The sequence below is a fragment of the Silurus aristotelis genome (assembly GCF_946808225.1).
Source record: "Silurus aristotelis genome assembly, chromosome: 10".
NCBI classification, from domain to species: domain Eukaryota; kingdom Metazoa; phylum Chordata; class Actinopteri; order Siluriformes; family Siluridae; genus Silurus; species Silurus aristotelis.
The window spans coordinates 7,634,156-7,658,336 of NC_139583.1; the positions used below are offsets into that span (position 1 = coordinate 7,634,156).

The 24,181-nt window shown below is 35.7% G+C and overlaps 2 protein-coding genes across 6 annotated transcripts; one reads left to right on the plus strand and one right to left on the minus strand.

The window, feature by feature from the left end:
* Positions 1 to 902: 902 nt before the first annotated feature.
* On the plus strand, positions 903 to 18,583 carry rbm28 (RNA binding motif protein 28). Of its 4 annotated transcripts, none has more exons than XM_083551698.1 (19): positions 903 to 1,271; positions 2,837 to 2,995; positions 3,099 to 3,226; positions 4,489 to 4,564; positions 5,619 to 5,711; positions 5,821 to 5,892; positions 5,970 to 6,075; positions 6,478 to 6,659; positions 6,745 to 6,814; positions 7,291 to 7,400; positions 8,270 to 8,343; positions 8,431 to 8,566; positions 9,639 to 9,703; positions 9,846 to 10,004; positions 12,038 to 12,187; positions 13,347 to 13,454; positions 15,352 to 15,515; positions 15,632 to 15,746; positions 17,773 to 18,583. In XM_083551698.1, exons 1-19 carry the CDS (start codon positions 1,154 to 1,156, stop codon positions 17,905 to 17,907), a joined length of 2,220 nt encoding a protein of 739 aa, XP_083407824.1. In that variant the 5' UTR covers positions 903 to 1,153; the 3' UTR covers positions 17,908 to 18,583. The 4 variants fall into 4 exon arrangements, with proteins under 4 accessions (XP_083407824.1, XP_083407825.1, XP_083407826.1 ...); XM_083551699.1 differs by having other exon boundaries at positions 920 to 1,271; positions 15,355 to 15,515; XM_083551700.1 differs by lacking the exon at positions 903 to 1,271 and adding an exon at positions 2,135 to 2,486 and having other exon boundaries at positions 2,795 to 2,995.
* Positions 18,584 to 19,209: 626 nt separating this feature from the next.
* Positions 19,210 to 22,211, minus strand: lepa (leptin a). 2 transcript variants are annotated; one of them, XM_083551712.1, is made up of 3 exons: positions 22,124 to 22,211; positions 21,051 to 21,251; positions 19,210 to 20,064 (listed from the first exon to the last, which is right to left on the minus strand). In XM_083551712.1, the coding sequence occupies exons 1-3, from the start codon at positions 22,145 to 22,147 to the stop codon at positions 19,693 to 19,695; spliced, it is 597 nt and encodes a 198-aa protein (XP_083407838.1). In that variant the 5' UTR covers positions 22,148 to 22,211; the 3' UTR covers positions 19,210 to 19,692. The 2 variants fall into 2 exon arrangements, with proteins under 2 accessions (XP_083407838.1, XP_083407839.1); XM_083551713.1 differs by having other exon boundaries at positions 21,051 to 21,255; positions 22,124 to 22,209.
* Between the last annotated feature and the right edge of the window lie 1,970 nt (positions 22,212 to 24,181).

A 24,181-nucleotide genomic window follows, 5' to 3' on the forward strand; every position in this document is an offset into this window, starting at 1 on the left:
CCAATCCAGTGACAAGTCATTGATCACAACTGTGACCAATCACAGATCACCAATGTGGCCATTATTTCCAGGGACCAATCACTAATCACTATAGTTTCCAGTGACCAATCACTGACCACAATTTTCTCCAGAGACCGATCACGGATCACCACTGTGGCCAATCCAGTGACAAATCATTGATCACCAATGTGGCCATTATTTCCAGTGACCAATCACTAATCACTATAGTTTCCAGTGACCAATAATTGATCATTACTGTTTCCAGTGACCGATCCTTGATCACCATTCATTACAGAGACCAATCACTGATAACATAACATAAAGCCACACCAACTTAGATTTATTGCTGCCATGTTTTCGGTGATCTCTAACTTCCTGTTAAAGGTTTTTATCACCAAACCAACTTTTATAATGTTTTTCTTGTCCGCATGTGATGCCACTAACTTCACTGTAGTTAAATCCCTCAGGACTTTTGGAGGAGTTCTTATATTATATGGGGAAACACGGTCCAGTGGAGTGATACCTATACACAGTGATCCGTCCTCCAAAGTGCGCTAGTATAAATGCGCTGCTTATCTAATCAAATTACACACATGCACTATTTCTAGTGTAAATTCAATGGAATTAATCTTTCTGATAATGATGTTTCTGATGTACAAACATGACCGAGCCACTATGCGGCGCTGCTGTTCTTCATTTCCATTCCCTTGCCTCTGAAAACCGGAAGAAAAACCTTTTCCGTTTTGACATACCAACATGACGGCCTTTTTTTCCTACCCGCATTGAAGAAACCCGCCTCCTGTACTTCAATTGGCTGCAAGTTCAAAGCAGGTTTCCAATTGGATGATTTTAGTGTCCACAATCGAAACCTGTCGCTACTAACTAATCACAGTAAAGGAGGCGGGTCTTGTAATGTCCAGGTGGGAAAAACATCCAAGATGTCTGCCTTGTAGAAAACGTGTGCTTTTTTAGTCGTGTGTGAACGAAGAGTAAAACAAAATCTAGAGATTATATTCCAAAAGCGAGGCAGTGTAGACAGCTGCCTGATCCGTCTAGTGATCGTTTACATTCTGTTTCTTTTTATCAGCGTGAACTGATCACACATTCTAATCCAGGAATCAGGTTTAATGAGAACATCAGGAGTACAAACAGAATGGCAGGTTTGACTTTATTTGTGCGGAATTTACCTGCATCAGCATCCAGTGATCACCTGGAGGAGATCTTCTCTGAAGTAGGACCGGTGAAGCGATGCTTTGTAGTCAGAGATAAAGGTAACGAGCAAAACTGCACCTTCAAGGTGTAGCCTTCAGACTTTTTTCAGACAACATAGACTTTATAAAGAAATGTTCACATTGAGGAGTTCCTAAATTGTTCGTGCAATCTTAGAATTGAAGTAGATTTTTATTTTAAGGATTCAAAAGTGGAGTGTCAACTGCACTGGAATCAGTCTGGTACATCATAATGTCATAATCTTACTCTGTGAATCCTCCAAGCAGCATTTAATATAAATTATAGGTCAAAGGATAGTACATTTTTCCAATAGCTATGTTGGATCGTCTTTGCTGACAACCGATTAAGGAACTTATAGTTTTTAAATTGGATCCTGTATAAATATGGATGAATAAAAATGATTCGCCTCTAGAGGCCGCTCTCGTACTATAAAACACAACCCGGAAAAACTATTGGTATGGATTTTTAAAGATAGTTCTAGCAATCAACTATCGATGCCGATTAATCGCCCAAACTGATGAATGACTTCTGATATAAATTATAAGGATTAAACAAAAAAATTCACAAGATGTAAATTACAAATGTACAAACTTATGATGGTGCATATGCAATAAACTCAATTGTGTGCATGTTTAATGTGAACTTTCTAAACATTGAAGATATGCCTGTGCAAAATCCTGCAGTTTTAGATTGATTCATTGTGCAGGGGTATTGCGATGCTGAAAAAGGTTTGGACCTTGGAAGCAAAATTGTAATGCTACAATACCCAAAGATATTATAGTTTGGGTAGGAAACCATATACAGGGTTTAATCTTCACGTTTTTTTGTTGTATAGATTATCATTAAATTAGTTAAAAAAACCACACACGAGCCATTTTCTTTCGGCTTCTCCCATTAGGGGAGATCTCCACCCCCCTGTCCTCTACATCTGCCCCTTTAAATTAACCACCTGCATATCTTCTCACCACATCCATAAACCTCCTCTTTGGCCGTCCTATTTCTTTCCTTCTGCCTGGCAGCTCCATCTTCAGCATTCTTCTACCAATGTATCCCATGTCCCTCCTCTGAACTTGACCAAACCATCGAAATTGTGCCTCTCTCACCTTGTCTTCAAAACATCCTACATGCGCTGTCCCTCTAATAAACTTATTTCTACATAAGTTTTTTTTCATTAAAATTTTTACAATATTTAGAATAATTAATTACATTTCCTGTTATTTAACTGGTCACTTATTGCTCTCAGTAGCAGTGTCCCTGTTTAACTTATAGGAGGAAGTACAACTCTTTCTCGATTTAAGGGGCACAATGCATAGTACAGTAATACATAGAATTACAATTGATACAAATGGGTTACTGATCGAAAGGTTGGGGTTTTAAACCCAAGTATTGCCAAACTGCCACTGTTGGGCCCTTGAGCAAGGCCCTTAACTGTATGCCTGACCCTGCACTCTTACTCCAGCTTCCTAACATCACTGTTATATGCAAAAAAAGAATTTCACTGTGCTGTAAAATACATGTAAAAAGCCGCTCATCCCCTTATCCTCTTATTTGTCTTGCATGTGAGTAAGATTTAATCTCACTGTCTGGTGGGTCTTCTTCCGTCCAGGCTCAGAGAAATGCCGTGGTATCGGCTACGTCACGTACTCCATGGCAGAAGACGCTGAGCGAGCTCTCCGAGAAATAAAGGACTACGATGGGCAAAAGATTTCTGTAGTTCAGGCAAAGAAAAAAGTTTTTGAAAAGAAGCAGGGAAAGAAGAACAAAGGTATGTGTCCTGTTTAGTATTAGATTGATTTCACTTATTATCTGTTTTAACTTTTAGCATTTTCTGTTCTTTAATTTTTTCTTTTTTTTTTTTAAATGTACAGCTGAGCAAAAAACAGAGAGTCCACCAACCAACTCTGAACCAACAGAGGAGAAAAGTCAGCAAAAGTCACAAGGCATGAGGAAGAACAAGATGAAGGCCAGGCTTATTATCCGAAATCTCAGTTTTAAGGTAATTGTCAATTACATGCTCCAATTTACATTTATGTCAATTGGCAGATGCCCTATCCAGAGTGACTTTACAAAAGCGACGATGTTTGTCAATAAGTACATTCTGATGCTGGTTCATTTGAACACAGACTAAGAAATACTATCAGTCTATAACTCTGTTAGAAAATAGCATAGTTTTTTTCTTTAAGAAAAGTGCTACTTTAAGTACTGCTGGAGCAGGTGGGTCTTTGTTTGAAGACTAAGCAGTTCAGACTTCAAGTGGAACTTCATAGCCACCTTGATCCTAGAACTTAGGATATATAGAGTCTTATAACATCTCTTTCTTGTGCGCTGAAAGATGTTGGGGCCAGATGAGCAGTGGTTGGGTGAACAAAGGTTGAAAAAGCAGCATTCTGAATCAGTGGCAGCAATCAAATGTTTTTCAGAGGCAGACCTGCCCGGAGTTAGTTGCAGTTTTCAGATGATGAGGTTCTAAACAAGTATCTGAGTGGCCTATATGAACAGAACTGGACAAATTCCCCTGATGTTGTAAAAGAGAAACCGCCATGTTGGATTAGCAGAGTTAGAAGAAAAGGACAGTTGCTTGTCGATCCTAACCCCAAGGATTTGTGCAGAGAGTTGTTGATCGAGATCACAAGATCTTGATGTGGAAATAAATGACCTGGAATGAACAGCAGTTCAGTTGTACTTTAATAGGAAGTTTGAAAAGTCATACTGATTCTTCCTTATGGGATGTATATTCTGCTAATGTATATTAATTCTACTTTCAGTTGTAAATTCATTTTCTTTCTTTCTTTCTTTCTTTCTTTCTTTCTTTCTTTCTTTCTTTCTTTCTTTCTTTCTTTCTTTCTTTCTTTCTTTCTTTCTTTCTTTCTTTCTTTCTTTCTTTCTTTTTCATCCATCCATCTGTTTTAACGTCATTCCACCACACATTGTACTGTGTATGGTTGATGTTCAAACTGTATTCACCACATGGCGTATATAATTTAAATGAATTCATTACCCGATTTCCTAAAAAGTTTGTATCCAGTGAAATAAAGCTACATCCATTTTATTTTCTATTTATTATTGGCAACATGTTATGTAATGTATTTCCTCAGCTTCTTTATCAGGCATATTTGAAATCACATATAATGCACTAATGATGTATTACTGTAATCCTTTCTGTATTCAGTAAGTTGATTATTCTTTAATGAAACTGATTGTGTTTAGATTTAAACACTTACCTTTAAAAAAAAAAAAAACTTTATTTGCTTTTTTTAGTGCTCTGAAGCAGATCTGAACGACGTCTTTTCAAAATATGGGACAGTGCTGGAAGTGAAGATCCCTCTGAAACCAGGTAATACTCACTAAATGAGTTAAAAGTGGATTGGAAAAATACAAATAATAATAACATGATAAATACCTTGTATTTGTTTGTTTTTTGTTGATGGAATCAGGCTTGCTACATGGTAAACAGTGGAATATTTAGCACTAAATGTGTTTGCTGTAATTGTATATTTTTTGTAAAGTATATATCGATTATATACAACACAAAGGCTGTTTCAGCCTGTAGGTGTTTATTTACTGTGTGCTGCCAATTAAAAGCAACTATTTTATTTATATATATATATATATATATATATATATATATATATATATATATATATATATATATATATATATATATATATATATATATAATAAAAACTGTCATTTTTATGCCAGTTTAAACTTGTAAATCATGTCATTTATGATGCAGGTTAATAATATGTTACCAGTCTAAAAATAAAATCAGATTTCTTGTCATGGAAATGTTTAATTTAAACGAATATTGAGTGATTGGTATGCACCGAAGTCAGATGTTTTAACAAATGATTATGCAATCAGTGCAATCAGTCTGTCAATAGGCTGGTAGTCTGGCAAAATATCAAAGATGTTTCTATGCCGTCATCATACGGATAGATGGATGGATGGATGGTAGAAAAAGTAAATTAAACACCAAATAAATGAATGAATATATCTGAGTTTCTTCTGATGGTATATATTATAAATATAAGAAGAAATCAATAATATATTTAGTATGTATGCATATATATTTAAGTAAACAAGTTTGTTTTTTTGTAAGGTGTATTATTTCCAATGAAAAAATCTTACAAATAATTACAAAAGTGATTATACATATATTTTTCACTAAAATATTTAGTGATTTTGAAGCTAAGGGATCACTCAGGCCACTACACACATCTTCATGTGAAAAGAAATAAATGCTCCGATTCATGAGAATAATATGAGCTGTTACAGGTGTAAAGTGAGCCTTATTCTGCTGTTGTGTTAATGCATTGTTACTCTAGTGATCCTCTTACTCATATTAGTGCTAAAAGACAATGTTTCATTTTTATGCTTGTGTGTAGATGGAAAGAAACGAGGATTTGCTTTCGTTCAGTTTAAGAACATGCTGGAAGCCGGAAAAGCCCTCGCAGCAACCAACCTGAAAGAAATTAAAGGTGAGATTCTCTCTTTTCCACCTGGAACAAAATATTTCTTCCCTCCCACATGTCATAAGAACATTTAAAAGTGCCATGGGCAAACTTTGGTCTGCCTCTCTTTTCGCAGACAGACGGGTTGCTGTAGACTGGGCCGTGTCGAAAGACAAGTTTATGGCAAAGCAGTCCGGCATTGCCCCAGGTACGAGTTCGTTTTCTCTTTCTGCTGCTTGACTAAACGTTTCATCTGATGTCTAACTGACTGCATTTTTATCATAGCAGGTAAAAAAGAGGATGAAAAAAAAGTGACTGAGAGTGAGGAGGAAAATGAGGATGAGGAGGAAAATGAGGATGAGAAAGAGGATGATCAGGCTGCAGAGAAAGAGTAAGAGCTGAACCTGTTGTTTTGCATCTGTATGTATAAAAGTACAGTGTCTGGTGTTAATAGTTTAAATAGCAGAATATGATAATTAGCCTAATGTTACACATACAGACTGATATAATAGATCGATCTATCAGTAGATTGATTGAGCCCTTTATTCATTCCTGGGGGAAATTGACGTTACAGTAGCACAGTGAGTTAGAAATATACTTATAGTAATTTACAGGTAAAGCAAAGAAAAAAAAAAAATTAAATTAGATAGCTTGCTTGCATTTGCTTTATTTACATATATTCTTGGCATGACATCAGGTCATAGTGTGTATTAATAGTGTGAATAGCAATACCGTGTTCAGATATCTAGCATTATGTCATTCCTTAGTAAAGAAAACTTTGACTTATTTTAAGGTCAATAACACAACAAGAGGACGACTCTGAGGCAGAATCGCCATCTGATGATGATGATGATGATGATGACGACGAGAATGATGACGAGGAGGATCAAAGCAAAACCAGTGAGGACGAAGAGGATAATGATTCTGACTCTCTCGAAGAATCAGATGATGAATATGATGATGATGAGGAAAATGGTATGATTTATTCATAACAATTGTTGAGATTGTTATTATTGAACTCTCTGCGCTCAGGGTGGTTGATCCTTTTCTATCTTTCCAGTGAAGAAGAAGAAGAAACAGAAGAATGCTCTTCCTTCAGATGTGAACGAAGGAAAAACAGTATTTATAAGGTAAACATCATTGATAGCTAGAAGGGCTGAGCAATACCAATCTTATGATGCATTAGTGTCTGATTTCAGAAGCACCCTGATTGTACCTGAAAAGAATAGAGTTGTGCATTATAAAGACCTAAATGTTATTACAGAATTTTGTGATGCCCATTGACATTTATTCAGACCTGCCGATCTTTTACTCAACGTGTGTGGACTCTTCTGCTGTGTAACATTTGAGCAAGCTAGAAGATTTAAAAATCACATCAAATAATCAGTGTTCTTTATTTATTTCATTTTAAATGCGAGGTAATGATTTAATCACCATATGAATCTACAATATGCATCATGAACTAACTTCTTGAGAATTAACTGGATAAGCTGATAATGGATAAGTAACCAGTCAGACTCTACTCCTGATTTAGTGTTAAAATGTGCAGTTAAACCGTGTGTTAAAAAAAGTTGCAGAAAAACGAATTCTTAATGGTATTTTTTAGAAACCTGTCTTTTGACACAGAGGAAGAAGGTTTAGAGGAAGTTCTTCTGCAGTTTGGTGAACTCCGATATGTGCGTGTTGTGGTGCATGCTGACACGGGACATTCAAAAGGTTGGTGCTTTTTTATTAAACATACACGTTTGTTGTATTTTTGAATGACACACTATGTAGAGGGCCATTAAAATCTTTAGGAAATGACTTTTGACATCAGTAATTAGGTTTTATAACCTACTTGTTATTGTCTATAATCTTTTGTTCTCACTGATACAAAAATGATAAAGAATAATTTAGCCTTTTTTTTTTTTTTTAAACTTGCTGTTGATTTAGTTCTGGGATCCATTAGAGCAATTAAAAGTTTTCAGCACATTTCATAAATCGGTGCTAAATTTATTTTCTGTGTAGAGATCGCCTAGGTGCAATTTGTGTATGAAAACAAGTGCTTAGTAACAACTTAAGTGACATCCGGTGGGCCATAAAAAGTTGGAACCAATGGAACTAGAGTTTCATCATTGTTATATAGAGTCCGTCCATTCATCTCATTTTTATAATATCAAAATTGTTCCATTTTCCTGCATGCTATACTTTTATAAGGGGAGAGTTTTCTGTGGTCTTGTGATTGGTTCTAATTTAACACAATTTATGTGTTTACTTTAAAGTAGTAAGGAAAGACATGCTTTCTGAAATCTAGCAGTGTAAAAAGTAAGATATTGTGCTTTAATAAGTAGTAATTTTTTTCCCCCCAAAAGCAAGCTCTCATAAAGAACAGATACTTGAAAAATGTGCTTTCCTCTGGTCCTCGTTCATTTAATTAATAATACTATTAATAATTATGATGATAATAATAATTGAAAATATATTTAAATAATAATATTTTTGCACTTATTTAAAAGTATATTGATGACCATGTATAAGAACAGCACAGTCAATACTATCAGACAAGCACTGCTTACTCTGTTTTTCTTTTTCCTCTTTTCCTCTAGGTTGTGCTTTTGCTCAGTTCAAAACAAACCAAGCAACAGAGAAATGTCTAGCAGTAGCACAGACAGAATCTGAAGTGAGTCCAAATGAGCGTTTGTGTGTGAGGGTTTTCTCTGAGCCTTTGTTTTGGCTCTGTGTCTGAGTCTTGCTCTGTGTATTGCAGGCTGGTGGTGTGAGGGTGGATGGGAGGAAGCTGAACATTGTGCTGGCCGTGAGCAGGGAAGACGCTTCCAAACTGAAGAGCAAGAAAGTGAAAACACACACAGGATCCAGGAACCTGTACCTCGCCCGAGAGGGCTGTAAGTGCAGCCAGTAACATTCCTTAGAATTTGGGAAAGTAGGTTTAACGTTAATTGAAAAACGAGAGCGTGCTACAATCTCTTACACTTTTACACCAGATGATTAGTGTCTGTCTGTCTGTCTGTCTGTCTGTCTGTCTGTCTGTCTGTCTGTCTGTCTGTCTGTCTATCTATCTATCTATCTATCTATCTATCTATCTATCTATCTATCTATCTATCTATCTATCTATCTATCTATCTATCTATCTATCTATCTATCTATCTATCATGTTGATCAATTTTCTAACCAGTATGTAATATAATATAGCATATAATTGACATCACAGTTCTTCTTTCAGAATGTCATCCAACTACTTTAGTTATATTTATTATTTTAAAAACCGGAAACCCCTAACCTCCTAGACCTATATGCTTTCTTATCGTTCCTATCACCCCTAATCTAAAAAAGTTGCAACACTATAAAATGTAAAAAAAAACAACAACAATGCAATGATTTGCAAATTGCCTTAATATGTAGACATAGTCTTTAACAGATTGTGAAGCTTTTCACATCTTTACTTCTGAGAGAATCATCCTACTAACCTGTTGTCAATTAACCTCATTAGTTGCAAAATGTTTCTCAAACTCTTCATTTTAATAACATTTTGTTTTCGCTCTGTCCCAACATTTTTTGAGACTTGTTGCAGCCATCAAATAAAAAATTTAATTATTTTTCCCTTAACATGCTATATTCCCCCTAAAAAGCTTTTTTTTTTTCTTTTTTTGTTTTATTTAGAACAGAATACGGATTTATGAGATTTGCAAATCATTGAATTGTATTTTATTTACATTTGACAAACATCTATGGAATTAGGGTTTTAATAGAACATTTATAATAGATATTAGATAATATAAATAAAAGATCTTATTAAAGATAATTAAAAAAAAAACTAATTCCAGTCAAATAAGTGTAGTAAAGGAAAGGCGAATTTATCCCGAATAGTTCTGAGTCACCGGACGCTTTTTTTTTTTCTCACTTCACTTCTACATCTTAATTGTCCCCCACTTCTCTTTTACCTCGTCCTGTATTCAGTGATCCGTCCTGGAACCAAAACAGCAGAAGGAGTTTCTGAATCTGATATGGCGAAGAGGTTGAGGGTAGGTCATTACCTCAAAGTTTTCTTGTGATTTCCTGGATATTTTTATTTGGAGTTTAAAAGCTTTAGCCATAAAGCTGTATCATGTCAAAAGCTGTGTAATGTCTTTTGTTATTCATTGACATGGTTGTGTGTGTGTTTAGTTCGCAGAGCTGAAGAAGGCAAAGCTGAAGGACGTGAACATATTTGTGTCTCGAACGCGACTGTGTGTTCACAACCTTCCCAAAAGTGTGGACCGCAAGCGTCTGTTTAAAATCTGCCTGTCTGCCGCAGGGGGAGGAAGAGGTGTCCGGATCAAGGAGGTAACAAGTCCCAACACTCACACACACATTCACATATGTACCTTATTCAAAATAAGAGCCTTTTAATAGGTGGTAATTATTGAATGATTCATGGGGCCTTCCTGATTGTTCAGAGGAGGTCATTATACTGATTAAATATTGAACGCTAGTATAGGTGAGGCCAATACAGTTCTGAGGTAATAAATCTTTTTTTCAATAAATATCAGACTAAGTAATATATTGATTGAAGCGGTAGTAGTCCGTTAAACTGGATACAACGTGATCAAAGAAGAAGACCACAGCATGATTTTAAAAAAGTATAGAAAACATTTCCACATTGTCTAGATTAATTGAATTCCTGAATTGGTGTTGAATCTTTAATGGTCTCAGATGTTGAGCTAATTTATTGCTAAGGAGCTCCTGGTTTTTCATCTCCAACTGACTGTATAAAACTGTAGAAAGGACGCTACTCATAATCACACACTCCGGTGCTCATGATATTTCTTCCTCTAGTGTTTGTAATGTTTTAATGATTTGTCATCGCACTCTTGGTGTCACCCAAATGATGATGGGTTTCCCTTTTGCTTCTTGCAGCTGTTGCGGAGAAATTGCCTGCACTTTACTGTACATCACAATAATTCTTCTAACATTTGAGCTTTATTTGTCTAATCCTGTGACAAGATTCCCTGTAACACTTCATGATTAATTTACTCAGAGGAACAGCGATATGCAGGAGACAGTTGGTGATGCTTGGCGTCTTGGTAAATGTTTTAAAGTCTAGCCTGTATGGGCCTGTGGGAATAAAAAACTGACGCCACAACTGTAGCCTGCTTACTGTTTATAGTGCTGGGAAGTGTTTAATTATAGTGCGCTTTATATTACAGACTACACATCAGTGACTCAGCATGACCTAAAGTCAAATTAGAAACAGTTCACATACTGGGGTATGGCTTTATAGTTGAGGAAGTGGGATAAGTTACCTGGGCTGTTTTCTTTTTCTTTTTTTTTTTTTTCTTTTTTCTTTTGATGCCAGTTAAAATAAGCTAATTCTTTTCTTGCATGGTATATTATTGTAAAAATTGCTAAGAAAATACGTGTATATGATTTCCTCATATAATGCATCGCTAAAATATGAAACAGTGATAAAAACCCTGAAAAGAATATGTATATGCAGATCATGTACCGTTTTGTCATAGCAACATTTTTCACCTGTTCCACTGGTGACATGGAAGACACGAAAATTATGTTTTGCTTTTTTGGTTCAAGTCTTAAACCAAAAGTAAATAAGATCTATCTATCGGAAAATACATTCAGTGAAGGGAAAAGGATGTGACAGACGTTTTTTTTTAATTTTCATTTTGCGCTCACTTTATTTAGGTTGCGCAAGCCTTAGTGCCGGTCTCAAGCCCGGATAAATGGGGAGGGTTGCGTTTGGAAGGGCATCCAGCGTAAAAACACGTGCCAAATCAAACATGCGGATGGTCCGCTGTGGCGACCCCTAATGGGAGATACCGAAAGAAAGTTTTATTGCCTACGGTGACATCCACTTAATGAATCTGGTGTGATGCTGTGCTGCCCCGCAAAAATCATTGTCTTGTGTGTTTTGTGGTGCTTTTTTGCTTGCCATGATTGTATGAGCCACCTGAACTTTCCTGATAGTTTCAGCCAGTCTGGGTGTTTTTCACTGACCTGCTAGCTAGATGTTTTTTTATTTGCACCATTCTCTGTAAATTCTACATAAGTTATTCAGGAGATCAGCAGCTTTTAAAAGGTTCAAAACATTAACAAAGGTTTATAGCATTAACAAAGTGTTTCCTCTGGCTAAATTATTAATCTACATCTACTGCAGAATGGGAAAATATTCAAATATATGTAGATTTCACTGTTGCTTCACATTAACAATAGATGGCAGTATTGTACTAGAAGCATGGCATGAATTCGATCAGGTCTGTGCCACTGCAAAAAAATAATTGCTGCATACGTGTGCATTATTATCCAAAGCAAAATACCACATAAAAAAAATAAAAAACACTTCTTACTGTTTTTCTGCCCAGTGCCACGTGATGTACGACAGGAAGCCGGTGCGTGGTGAGCCGATAGGTCAGTCACTAGGCTACGGCTTTGTGGAGTTTCAGGAGCATGAACACGCCCTCCAAGCCCTGCGTCATCTTAACAACAACCCCAACATCTTCACACCTGTCAAGGTCAGTTCAATGTCAGTGATTACAGAAGGGAATGAGGTCAAGCCCCATCCTTTTCCATACAGCTGAGGAAAATAATTTTTCCAGGATTTTTAAATGCACCCATAATTTGCATTTTATCTGTAATAGAGATTAAAGCAAGTTCGAAGTGCAGTCTGAAACGGCAAAAAACAAAAGGAGAAATTGTCAGAAAACATTTTAAGGACAGCAGAATATGGCATCAAAGATATCATAGGATTTTTTTGTTTTTAATATAGAAGGAACTTCAGTGAAACTTTATATTAGTAACGTATATATATTTAAATATTTCTTATGTCTTTCATGGTTCACGGTCAGGATTCACTCTTACTAATGACATTAGAAAGTGTTTATATGATCTTCCTAATCATATTAATGAAGAAAATAAATGATTCACTTGTTCTGAGGCTCTGCTAGTTAAAGATATACGAAATACAACATTCAGGATGTAGATGATCGAGATATAAGGATTCAAAATGAAGCATTGGGAGCTATTTTGTGCGCCGGATCGTTAAATTGCATTGTACATAATGCCCAAATGTTAACCCAAAGTCATGTTATTTCAGAAGAATAATACATGATTTGTGTATTCCTCCATTTTATTTCCTTCCCTGCTCTGAATGGCTTCTTCATATTGGCCTGGGGTGCACAAACTTTTGCATTTGTCGTTATGTGATGAGTTTTTTGCGCCGCGTCGAATGCGTTATGTGCCGAACTAGCAGGCGGAAATATAGTCTTATTGTGTGCAGTGGGAGGAAGTTAATTTGTCCTAATGAAGGCTGTTTTCTTCAGTGCCGCAGTTGTGTATAGAGTATTATCCATTTGCTTGATGATCTGTAACCACTTTTCTGAATAGACAGCAGCTTCCTAGAAGTACGTTTATTTATCTCCTTTTTAGCTAGAGCCTCATGCGGCACGAACACACACATTTCCCTGTCGAACATTTATTTTTTTCCTGAAAATAAGCTGAATAATTACTTTTGATATTTCCTGAACCTGTCTTTCAGCTGCCCTGAAATTACGTTGAGGAATTTTTTGCTCTAAACCACAGCGTGCCTGTCGCAACAGCGTTCTTATAGTGTGTGCGTGTGTTTGTGTGTCTGCTTGTGTGTGATTTTTGTTTCCTTTGTTGTGTTCTGCTCAGAGGCCTATTGTGGAGTTTTCGCTGGAGGACTCGAGGAAGTTAAAATTGAAGGCTATGAGGGAGCAGAAGAGTAAAATGACAGCTGCCTCTAACTCTGTGGCCAAAAAGGTGAGGATCATTATGTAAATCGCATCCAATTTAACCCCACTATGCTCCCCTAATCATATAAGTCCTGAGTGAGTAAACTCCGTTCGAAAATCTGGATGAAGAAAATTAATCAAAGACAGCTCGGTGTCTGCTGTGAGAGATGTGCTGGATCATGAACATCTGTTCCTCAACAATCTGTTCCTCAGTAATCTCTTCTTCAGAACCAGTCAGTCTGAATGTAATGATGTTTAGAGGGCTATTTGTTGCCATTAGAAGAAAAGCAGTACACTTGCTTTATTTTAATTATGGTTTGAGCGCATTGAATTTTTTATTTATTTTTTTTAATACTAAACGTGTTTTGGAAAAACCGTCTGCTATAGCGAGTCTTGACGGTTGTGTTTTTTTTTTTTTTTTTCTTTTTCACCAGAAAAAAAAAGCATGCGAGTATTGTGTCTGGTTATTAATAGCAGACAAATTACATTTACATATTTCTACTCGAATGTTAAAAACTAGACCTGTGTACATGTGTGTGTAAAATAATTGGTGCGTTATTTATTAAGCCAGACGCAAATCTTACAATCTGGAAAGTTTAACACATTTTGTCAACCATTGACTGTAGTGTATCAAGATAGACGTTAGACGGATAATATTCAAGGGTGTATCTAGAAAATCATTTAGAACAATTTCTCCTCATTCGCAGTATGTCAAGCTCTACCAAAAACTTGGTATATCATATGCATGCACAGAAAAAATTTAATCCCTATAATAAATTTTTATTTAGGTATTTTCTCATGGCATCTGTAACCAAAATATAAAACCAACCTGTAGACACAACATGAATACAAGGAGTTCATATCCAGTATTAGTTTTTGTAAAAAACTGATTCATTTCCCAGAACCATTTTCTGGAATTTTTCTGAAATATCCTGGTATTTAACAGAATTCATAATGCCAAACACATCCACTAGGTGGCCACCAGCCTTAAAACAACCCAATTTATTTAACCACCAGATTTATCACTGGATAACCTGCTTTTCCCGACATGCAGTCCTCATAAATTTTGAAACATGCTGACAATTTCGTTGACCGAAAAAGTAGATTTTTGTCTCATCTTAGCACAATTCACTAATGCCACTTGGTATATGTCAGGTGCTGCATTTTTAGAGACAATTTCAGAAAACGCTTCTTTCTCACAAACAACTTGTACTGAAAGTGGCAGGTAACATTTTGAAACTTGACAAGCCCAAGAAGCAGCTAAACTGTGCAATTAATAATTCGAGAGTCAGGATTTCTTGCTGTTAATGAATTTCAACTGTATTAGACATGCACCACTTTTTGTTGTGGCAAATTTTGCTCAGTGATATTTTTAAGTATTTTATATCCATGACCTGACAGCCTATTAATTCTGAATCATAATGACCAACATGCTGCATAATACAACCACTCATAACTAGCTTTTAAAAGACACCAGTCCCACTTCTCCTAGTTATTAAGTGCCGAAAAGAGAGGCTACAGGAGTCAGGCAGTTTAACTGATCTTGGAGCTCTTTTTCTTTCTTCTTAACTTATGTTACAATTGATCCTAGGTGATATACTTTTATTTAATTAGTCAAACTATTGGAGAAACACTCCATGGGTGCCAGGCCACGGGTCAGAATGGTACACTCTCTGGGGCTTTATCTTTCATTGGAAACAATTTCTTATAGACCAGTACTCAGCAGTAGCTGAGTAAAAGATTAAAAAGTGGAAAATTTAGATTATCATTTTTATGAAGGAAGCAAAAGCGTCTGAAGTTCACGAGTATAAAATAATTTTTCTTTTGTCTTCATCTCTAACTTGATATCGATGATAAACTTCCAGAAAACTGTGAAGGAAGTTAAATGTAAGCAGAAATCTCCTAAAAAGTCTTCATCATTTCAGCAGTCAACAGGAGCTCAGAAAGGAAGTGAGAAGAACCAGGAATCTCTGAGCAACCATTACTCTGGCTTCAGAACCACACCAGAAGTAGAGCACGTGGAGCTGGGAGATGGCAAAAAACGCCAGAAGATTCTTCCCATGCCTTCACATATGGGTCCAAAGATCAGGTGCTGATTTGGTCTCTGTGATTTTTTTATTATCTTGTTAAACATACTGGTTGAGCAATGCTGATACGTTTACATGATCTGATGGTCTTACTGGAAGTGTTCTTTGAATGGAATAGGAAACGGGATAAAGGTAAACAGACTGCCAATGTTAAGAAAGTGAAGACGGTTCCCAGCAGGAAAGAGAGGAAGTTACTTCCTTCAATGGAGAAACCCAGTGAAAACAAGAAACAGGTGAACATGTTCTACTGTCTATATTACATAACTGTTAGAGATACAGAATAATGTATAATATTAGGCCAGGGGGTGGTCTATGCATATATCTGAAGTCCCCGTCAAATTGAAATGGCTTTTATTATGAATGTAAGCTTTAAGGTTTTTAGATAGATAGATAGATAGATAGATAGATAGATAGATAGATAGATAGATAGATAGATAGATAGATAGATAGATAGATAGATAGATAGATAGATAGATAGGTGTGTGTATAACACATACACAAAAATAAGCTAATGTGCTCCAAAACAGTGTCAGAATTTCACATTTAAAAGATATCTGCGTTCAGAATGCCTTTTTTTTCCACCACCAATGCGGATCAACCGTTTTGATGAAATCATTCTGCACTTCATCACTTTTTTTGTCTGATCAAATTTTCTTTAGAGTCTTGGGAAGTGTCCCAGCCTTCAATCTAAAAAAAATTAAATAAATAATAATAATAATAAAAAGAAACCTATCTTCTATATCTACATAAAATCCTAAAACTTGAAATAGAGAATACAGATGCAACCATACATCCCTCCCTCCCTCCCTCCCTCCAAATAGTCACTCTCCTGGAGGTGTGTGCACGTGGTTGCCTTCATGCTGAAACCAGAAATGCTTTTGGTTTTAAAAGTATAAAAATTAAAGACCAATAAAAAACAATTAAGTTTGTCCCTGAGAATACCTGAATGAAAATAATGGAAGCATGTATAAAATTGGCCTCTAAAGCTCCTTTAAATTTTGCAGTCTTGCAGGCCCTTTGCTCTTTTTGTTCCATGAAAATTAGCACCAAAAAAAAATAAACCCCGCAGTGAAATTGAGGACTTGTGCCTCAGACTGTAATGTGCATGCTTTCTTAGGTAAAACAATTCTGCAAAGTTGTGCAAAAGTTCCAGTAACGCTGACTTTGTACTTGTCTGCTAATAAATACCGATTTCCTGTAATTTACCAGTCACATTCACAGCACAGATTTTACTGACGCCCGCAAAACTTTATAAAAGCCAAAGCTCACAGAGATCTGAAAGTGACAATATGATGACTAAATGAATGAGTGACTCGTAAACGTGCTATGTGGCATTTTCATTTGTCCTCTTTTTTTTTTATTGCTTTCTTTCAGGTAAGTAATATGAGATGATTCATTTTTACAAGATTTTGACTAAAATCCTCTGTGGCATTTGTGTGAAACTTATAAAACCTGAGGTAATCGGTGTTACAAAAAAAAAAAAAAATTAAATAAGGCACTAGTGTAAATCATAGAGATTCTCTCCCAAGCACCCTGGTACACACAGAGTATTATATTATATATTATATTATATTATATTATATAAAAAAATTCCAGGTAGGGGGGGCCTGAATCCACTACCAATCCCACAGTTGAACCTTTGCAGAGGGGTTATGAACCAAGGATCATGCCATTTTGGTTATACGGTTTTCCAATAAGTTCATATGCAGCCTATTTTGATAATGTTGTGAACACAAATGTGAAGATTTTAATAAATATTTTTAACGTGCGTAAATAAATCCAGCCCCCAGTTAGTTATGTTTCACTTTTCGTGATCCGTGATTGACACAGGACACATTGGCGGCAAGGATTTTAATATTTAAAAATGTCTGGGAGATTCTTTAAAGGTGTTTTCAGTTAATTGAGTTAATTCAGTAAACAAGGTTTTGAAATTGCACACAGACAATTTAGCCGATTTGATTTGATTACACCTGAAATGCAAATCCTGCCTGCTGTGTGGCCCCTCATACAGTTTGTGTATATATATATATATATATATATATATAAAATATACACAATATATATATAAAAGTGAAGGAACAACTCCTCAAAACAAGACGGAACATGAGAACAAAATGAAAGTTACTGTATAGCTGCAGAATTTTACTTCTATCTTATATACGACTTATATCTCAGTCGTACTGGTTTTAGAGGATGATCTGAAATAATCCATCACTAGTGCAATTATCATGTGCATCTTTTTGTTTTACATGATTTCAGAACGCTAAGCCAGCGAAGAGGAAGTTCCAATCCAGAGAGGATGATCGATTTGACCGTCTGGTCGAACAGTACAAGAAAAAACTCACAGGCACATCGAAGGACTCTCTCATCAAGAAGAGCAAGTGGTTTAGTTGAGAGTGTTTGTAAATTGTGGTGCGTGTACCTGAGTGAGAACATGGCAAGAAAAAGACTGAATTTTACTCAGTTTGTCTGGAGCGCGATACATTTTATATTAAAGATTGGGGGATAAAATTGGACTGATAATGTAATGCTTCATGTTCCAGCATTTTTAATTGTGTGACTATTAGTTGTAGGAGAATATTACCATAAAATGTTTGTGCGAGTGCAAAAGCTTTGATTCCCTGCTTTGCATTCTTAAAAGAATTTCTTTTGATCTATAATCAGTAGTCTGGAGGTGACAGGAGCAGGAAAGTACATTTCCATCTACTAATGAGAAGACATGGTCACTGCGTTGAATCTTTCAGGTACAGCTGATAGTGTAATCCCTAAATCAGAAAGTAACACGACTAGAGATACAGGACCAGTCACATAATGCAGTGCATAATGTGGAATGTTAATAACTTCCACATGTAATATGGACCACACCAGGGTTCAGCTAATGTGAGGCCCTGACTACTGTCAAGAATTCATGCTCACTCAGCCACAGTTCCAGGAAATTGCCTCATTTGTGCAAATCTTTTATGTTCCTTGATAGGTAAAAGAAACATAATTCCAAACGCAGTGGAAAACCATCAGAATAATACTTTCAAAGTGATCTCAGGATGTTTCGAATAAAGTATTGTGCAACTTCTTGCAGAGTTACAGTAAAGGTTTTGGGAATAATGTGCACAATATTACATCTGATAGTGTCCAGTCTCAGACTGGACATTGAGATCAGGGTTGAGTTACGTGCACACTTCGAAAGAATGTGCTCCTTTTCTTTACCAGTGTTGTGTAATTTTGCCCCAGATGTATTCACAAACATTGCCTTTCCAGGGAATTTGATGAAGGATAAAAGGTAATTGGGTTGGTGAGAGTCAATATTTACTATGCCGGAGGTACACACGCATGATTTTTGGTGCGTCATTCTTTTACTCGTGTCGTTTTTCTGGAGAAGAATGGCCGCTCTCTTTCCTTATGTTGGCTCTGATAACTAACAAATGACTTTTTAAGTGTCCTAAAGCACAGTAAATAGCAATCTATGGAGATTTTAGGAGAGTCTTGTGTTCTACTTTATACAACCCTGTCCTGCCTTTAAATCCACAAAATGCATGTCTCATTAAGCCCCAGTACACAGGGCTTTTAGCTGGCAGGACAATTTTGCTGCAACATCAAGCAGCCAGATGGCCGTACAATATAAATGATTGCTAATAAACTGGGATTTTGTTGTGTTGGTTCTTTGTGTTCTTGCAAAAATCCTGGAAACAAACACAACGATTTAGAGAACTGTGCTTTTTATTTTTATTTTTGCTGAGCTCGTGAATATAAAAGAAATAATATCTTGCATCTCGATCAGTTTACAGATAACCTCAAATGAAGCTCTTGACAGTATATACATAATATCTTGCACTATATAATAATATAGTGCATTCAGATCCATAGTGATTGTCTGCTGGTGGTCAGAAAAGGGAAAGAGGATTTGTGCTTCCCAGCACGTTCAGTCAGGAGTCTTCCGGTAATCCTGTGACATCATTTAGGATCCTTGGCTGGTGGTGATGTCAGCATGTATAAGATTTGTGTCTGTGTGCATGCATATGTGAACGTGAAGCCTGATGGGAATGTCTGGTCTGATTCCCAAACGCATTCATTAAAAAATAATAATAAAATAGAAAATAATAGTTGTTAGGTTCATAAATACATTTATATAAATAAATAGAACAAAAAATATCATTAAAAAAAGCAGCACACGATTCTTTGGCTTCAGCATGTTCTCAGCTGATCTAGATTGTGGTTAAGTCTCTGTAAGTACTTCTGCAGTCTGTCCAGAGCAACATGACCCAGGGTGATGTAGTACATGCTATGGTTTTTCAGGAAGGCCTCCAGGATCTTCTCTGTGCCTTCTCTTTTCCTGTGTGCGCACTGCAGTGAGCTCATCCTGTCTTCCAGGTAGTGCTGCAGTGTGCTTACATCACTGTGCAGTTGGCTCATGTGACCCTTGGGCAGGCTGTGAAGAACTCGCTGGAAGTTGTTCAGCATCTCCACCATGGAGCTCAGACCCTCGATGGGCTTGTCAGACTGCAGCTCGGGCAGGAGCTCGGGACTATCCAGGATCATCTTATGAAGTATTTGGAACTGTGAGAGTACAATGGAGCTCAGGTCAGGTTTAAGAGAAAGAGCTGGGTTTCTGTGTAGTATGCTTGAGACTAAACCTACATTCGAGACTATAAAGATAGCATAGTTTACTATATTTATTAAGGAATAAAATAGTATAGACAGAATGATGTGATGCAACCTGAAGTTACTTTTACCGTTACAAACAAAGCATGAAGAAATAACCAACTGCAGTGTTATGGATGATTAATACAGTGTTTACTCTTCCCAAGTTCAACTGCCGTAGTTTAGTGTTTCATTTTGCCACAAATCAGTTTGGCTTCAAATAAACAGCTATTGCATAATTCCTGTGTAACTTTGTATTAAAAAAAAACACACAAAATGGGTTTCCCCAGTACTGTTGAAATAATGGAGTTGCATGCCAGATTGTAATAAAAAATATATATATATATATATAAATGATAAATCTTTTCAACAACAGTGTTTAAATCTTAAAGTATTCTATTCCTCTTATACCAATTATACCTATTGAATTTATTAATACATTTTTTTTTGTTTGTTTTTTATCATATCAGCTATCAATCTTTCCATCACCAGGATCTAACAGTAATTTGACTAAATGTAGAACTTTTTCTGTTTTTCAGGAAAAGCTTGTAAAGATCGTAGTCTCTTTCAAAGTGTAGAAATCTTTTACAAAATTTACAGAACATTTTTACAGAAAAAACTTTAACAAATCATCACTTTTCTTTTTACACTTTTTTTGTAGTATAAACTTATTTATTAACCTTATTTAAAGCACTCACAATACAATTGCTGTTCAACTTGCATGGTTGCAATACAATTATTAGGCTTATAATGTGTTCCTATTAGAAGATAAACCTATGATTTGCTTTTGTAGCCTGTCAGAGCTGTTGCTGAAGATTAATCAACCCTAATTAGAATAAAAAATGTAACAGCACAATAAAAACTTGGAGCAAAGAAAGTAATTTTGTTCTCTTGGCATTTACCTCATCTTTGTGTTTCTGTATTCTGGAGACGATGTTCTCGACTTGTAGTTTGACGGAGTTTTTCATACTGTCTGTCGGAAGACCACGGCCGTAAGCTAGTGTGAGGACAGTCACTACACTAGAGCAAAAAAGTGCAGGGTACACAGCCATAACGTTTTCTTTGGATGTGAGTGGTTTTGTGCCTTCAGAGTAGAACAACACCTACCTACAGAGAAGCAATCAATCAATAAAGAATATTTCCATCACATATATAAAATACTCCAGCAATATTAAAAGTAATCTTAATCATCCATATATATAGTATGTATATATAGTATGCATGATTACAATGAACTACAAATCAAACACAGTCTGAGAGCTGAAAAAGTTTTTATTTCTTCCTGAATTGGGTTTCTAATGGAAATCTCAAGGAAATGAAAGCAAAAATAAGATGTTCTATCAGTATATAGAAACCACATGGTAATCACACATACATGGCAGATGAAATGGATCAGAATATTCCATAAAAAAATTTAAATAGCAAAAGTGATTCAGAAAGATATTAGATTTTAAATTACTGTCATTTATTATATAATTTCTAAATAATAAAAAATAATTTACAAGTAGACTACCTAGTGTCAATGTCTTGGTCTTGTAATTACTGAATTTTTTTTACTTTGAAAATTCTTCACCATTGGAACAATGTTTTTATCCAAAAAGATCAGCGTTCATTTGAACAAACTGCAATGTTTTTAAACTATTAACATTAAAATTCAGCTTCGACTGAAACAGTTTAACCTTTGTTATAGTCTCAATTTAACATTTTATTTCTTCCAAAATAACCTCAAAGCATTGTGTTGCTGTGTTTAAACAGTTATTACATAACTTTTGTATAACTTTTTGTTTTAAAATACTACAAATTGATTTTTTTTTTTCTGGTCCAAATAATGGACCTTCATTTGAAGAAGTGAAAAGATTAGAGTATAATATAAAAACGGTTTTTTTTTTTTTTTTTAAAGTAAAACAACCACTAATAGGTGTATTTAGTCAGTAAACAGTCAAGAGATGCAGAGGAAAAAGACTTGGGGTCTTACCTTTAGGTGAGCGAGCTGTGTCATGCTTAGGCTCCATCAGTGCTGTGGCTTTATAGCTCATAGCTGTTGACTCATCAATGAATCACTTCAGGCTTTCCTGATGTGATGTCCCAGAGCAGAGATGTGGAAGGGGACAATATACCCCCCCCCCCCCCAACCCTAACTTTACCTCAAACACAACAGACCTAGCACACACTATCACAACATAACATCACAACATTACACACTTAAACTTGGTATGCTCTTATTGCATGTTTAAGTTTTTGATTTACAAAAACAAAAGTGATTTTCTTTATCAATTAACTCTCAGAAAATTCCCTCCATTATAGCAATTTTGCAAGAACATATTACTGTGTACACGGTGGCATGTCATTAAGTTCTTGTACCTTAAAAAAAAAAAAAAAGTGGCAGACTGAAATCTGATGACGTGCTTTGTGCTCTTAAAATCCAACATCATGTCCCCAGGATGAATTTTTGCCAGATATATCATAAATAGAAACAGTCCATAGTCGCACGATCGTTTTGTGAAATTGTGAAAGACCATTTGTTGCTCTCTCCTTCTTTCTTTTTACACAATAATATGTAGTTCCTCCTAGTGTGTCACTCTGAGGAACAATCCTAGTGTAAACATGGTCCCGACATGTTGATTTACTCATTCTCTTTTTTTTTGTTACTGATCCCTGATCTAGCATAGTGAGTGAGAGAGTCAGATTCTACATTAAGAAGACTAAAGCTCCTTATTGGAGTATCCTTTCTAAATCAAAAATATTCCATAATATTCCAGAACATGCTATTTGCATGTATGACTGCATTTGACTTCATGTTAAAACATTCCTTTCCATGAATCATACATTATAGATGATGAAAAATGCATTTTAGTCATGTCTCACAACATTCGCTCATAAGTATTTAGAACATTACCACAAATCACAGCAGGAAGTTACATTATAAATTCCTGGAAAAAAATTTTTTCATTCCATTTTTCTTTGATTTTTTACGTGATGATATATTCACTGAGACGGTCAAATTAATAGTATTTCCTTATGAGACAACATTAATTAAGAAATCGATAAATTAATTAAAAGGACATAACAAGAAGGTCTGTAATGTCCTTATGGTATTTGTATGGATGCTAGTTGATCACAGTTTGTAGCGTGTACTTTCTTTAGTATTATGCTAGCTGATTTCATTCTGTAGTACATGGTTTGTTATTGTGGATGCAAGTAGATCTATGTAGTATGGAGTTCTTAAAATTGTATACTAGCTGATAACATTTTGTAGTATGTAGTTTATTTTTGTAATAATGCTAGCTGATCACATTTTGTAGTATTTAGTTTATGTTAGTATGTATGCTATCTGATCACATTATGTATTATGTAGTTTTTTTTTTTAGCATTAGTGCTAGCTGATCACATGTAGTCAAATATGAAGTTTTTTAGTTTGTGTGCTAGCTGATTTTGTAACATGTGGTTTGTTAGTATGTATGCCAGTCGATCACTAGTTTGCTAGCATGTATGCTAGTCGATCATATTTTGTAGTCTGTAGTGTCCTATTTTGGATGCAATTAACACTTTGTAGTTTTTGCTAGTATGAATTCTAGTTGATCAAATCTAATTCTGGGCATACATCCAAAAACCTGTTACAAATTATAGCCAGTATCAGCAGTATTTTTGTTGGTCCCTCAAGTATGAATTTGCCCACATAAATAGTTTTAGTATAGTATTAGAACAGAATAGTTTATCAGAATGATTTATCAAGAAAGGTAGGACAGTGGTGCAGCTGACATCTCACAGCTCCAGTGTAACAAAGGACACGCGAAAGCATTGCCACTAAAAAGCCAGTGTGCGTGCAAGTTTTACTTCCAGCCAAGTAGAAGCTGCAGATGACCAAACTGTGGCTTTGAATTTACTACAATAGTAATTGTACGACTTAGCATTGAGCACATCCATGTGGCCTGACTTAGCAGCTAACAGGAAGTGAAAAATGCCACACTACAACTAATTTGAAGTTGCCCTCTGGTGGAGGTGAGATGAATTGTCCATAACTGATGAGACATCC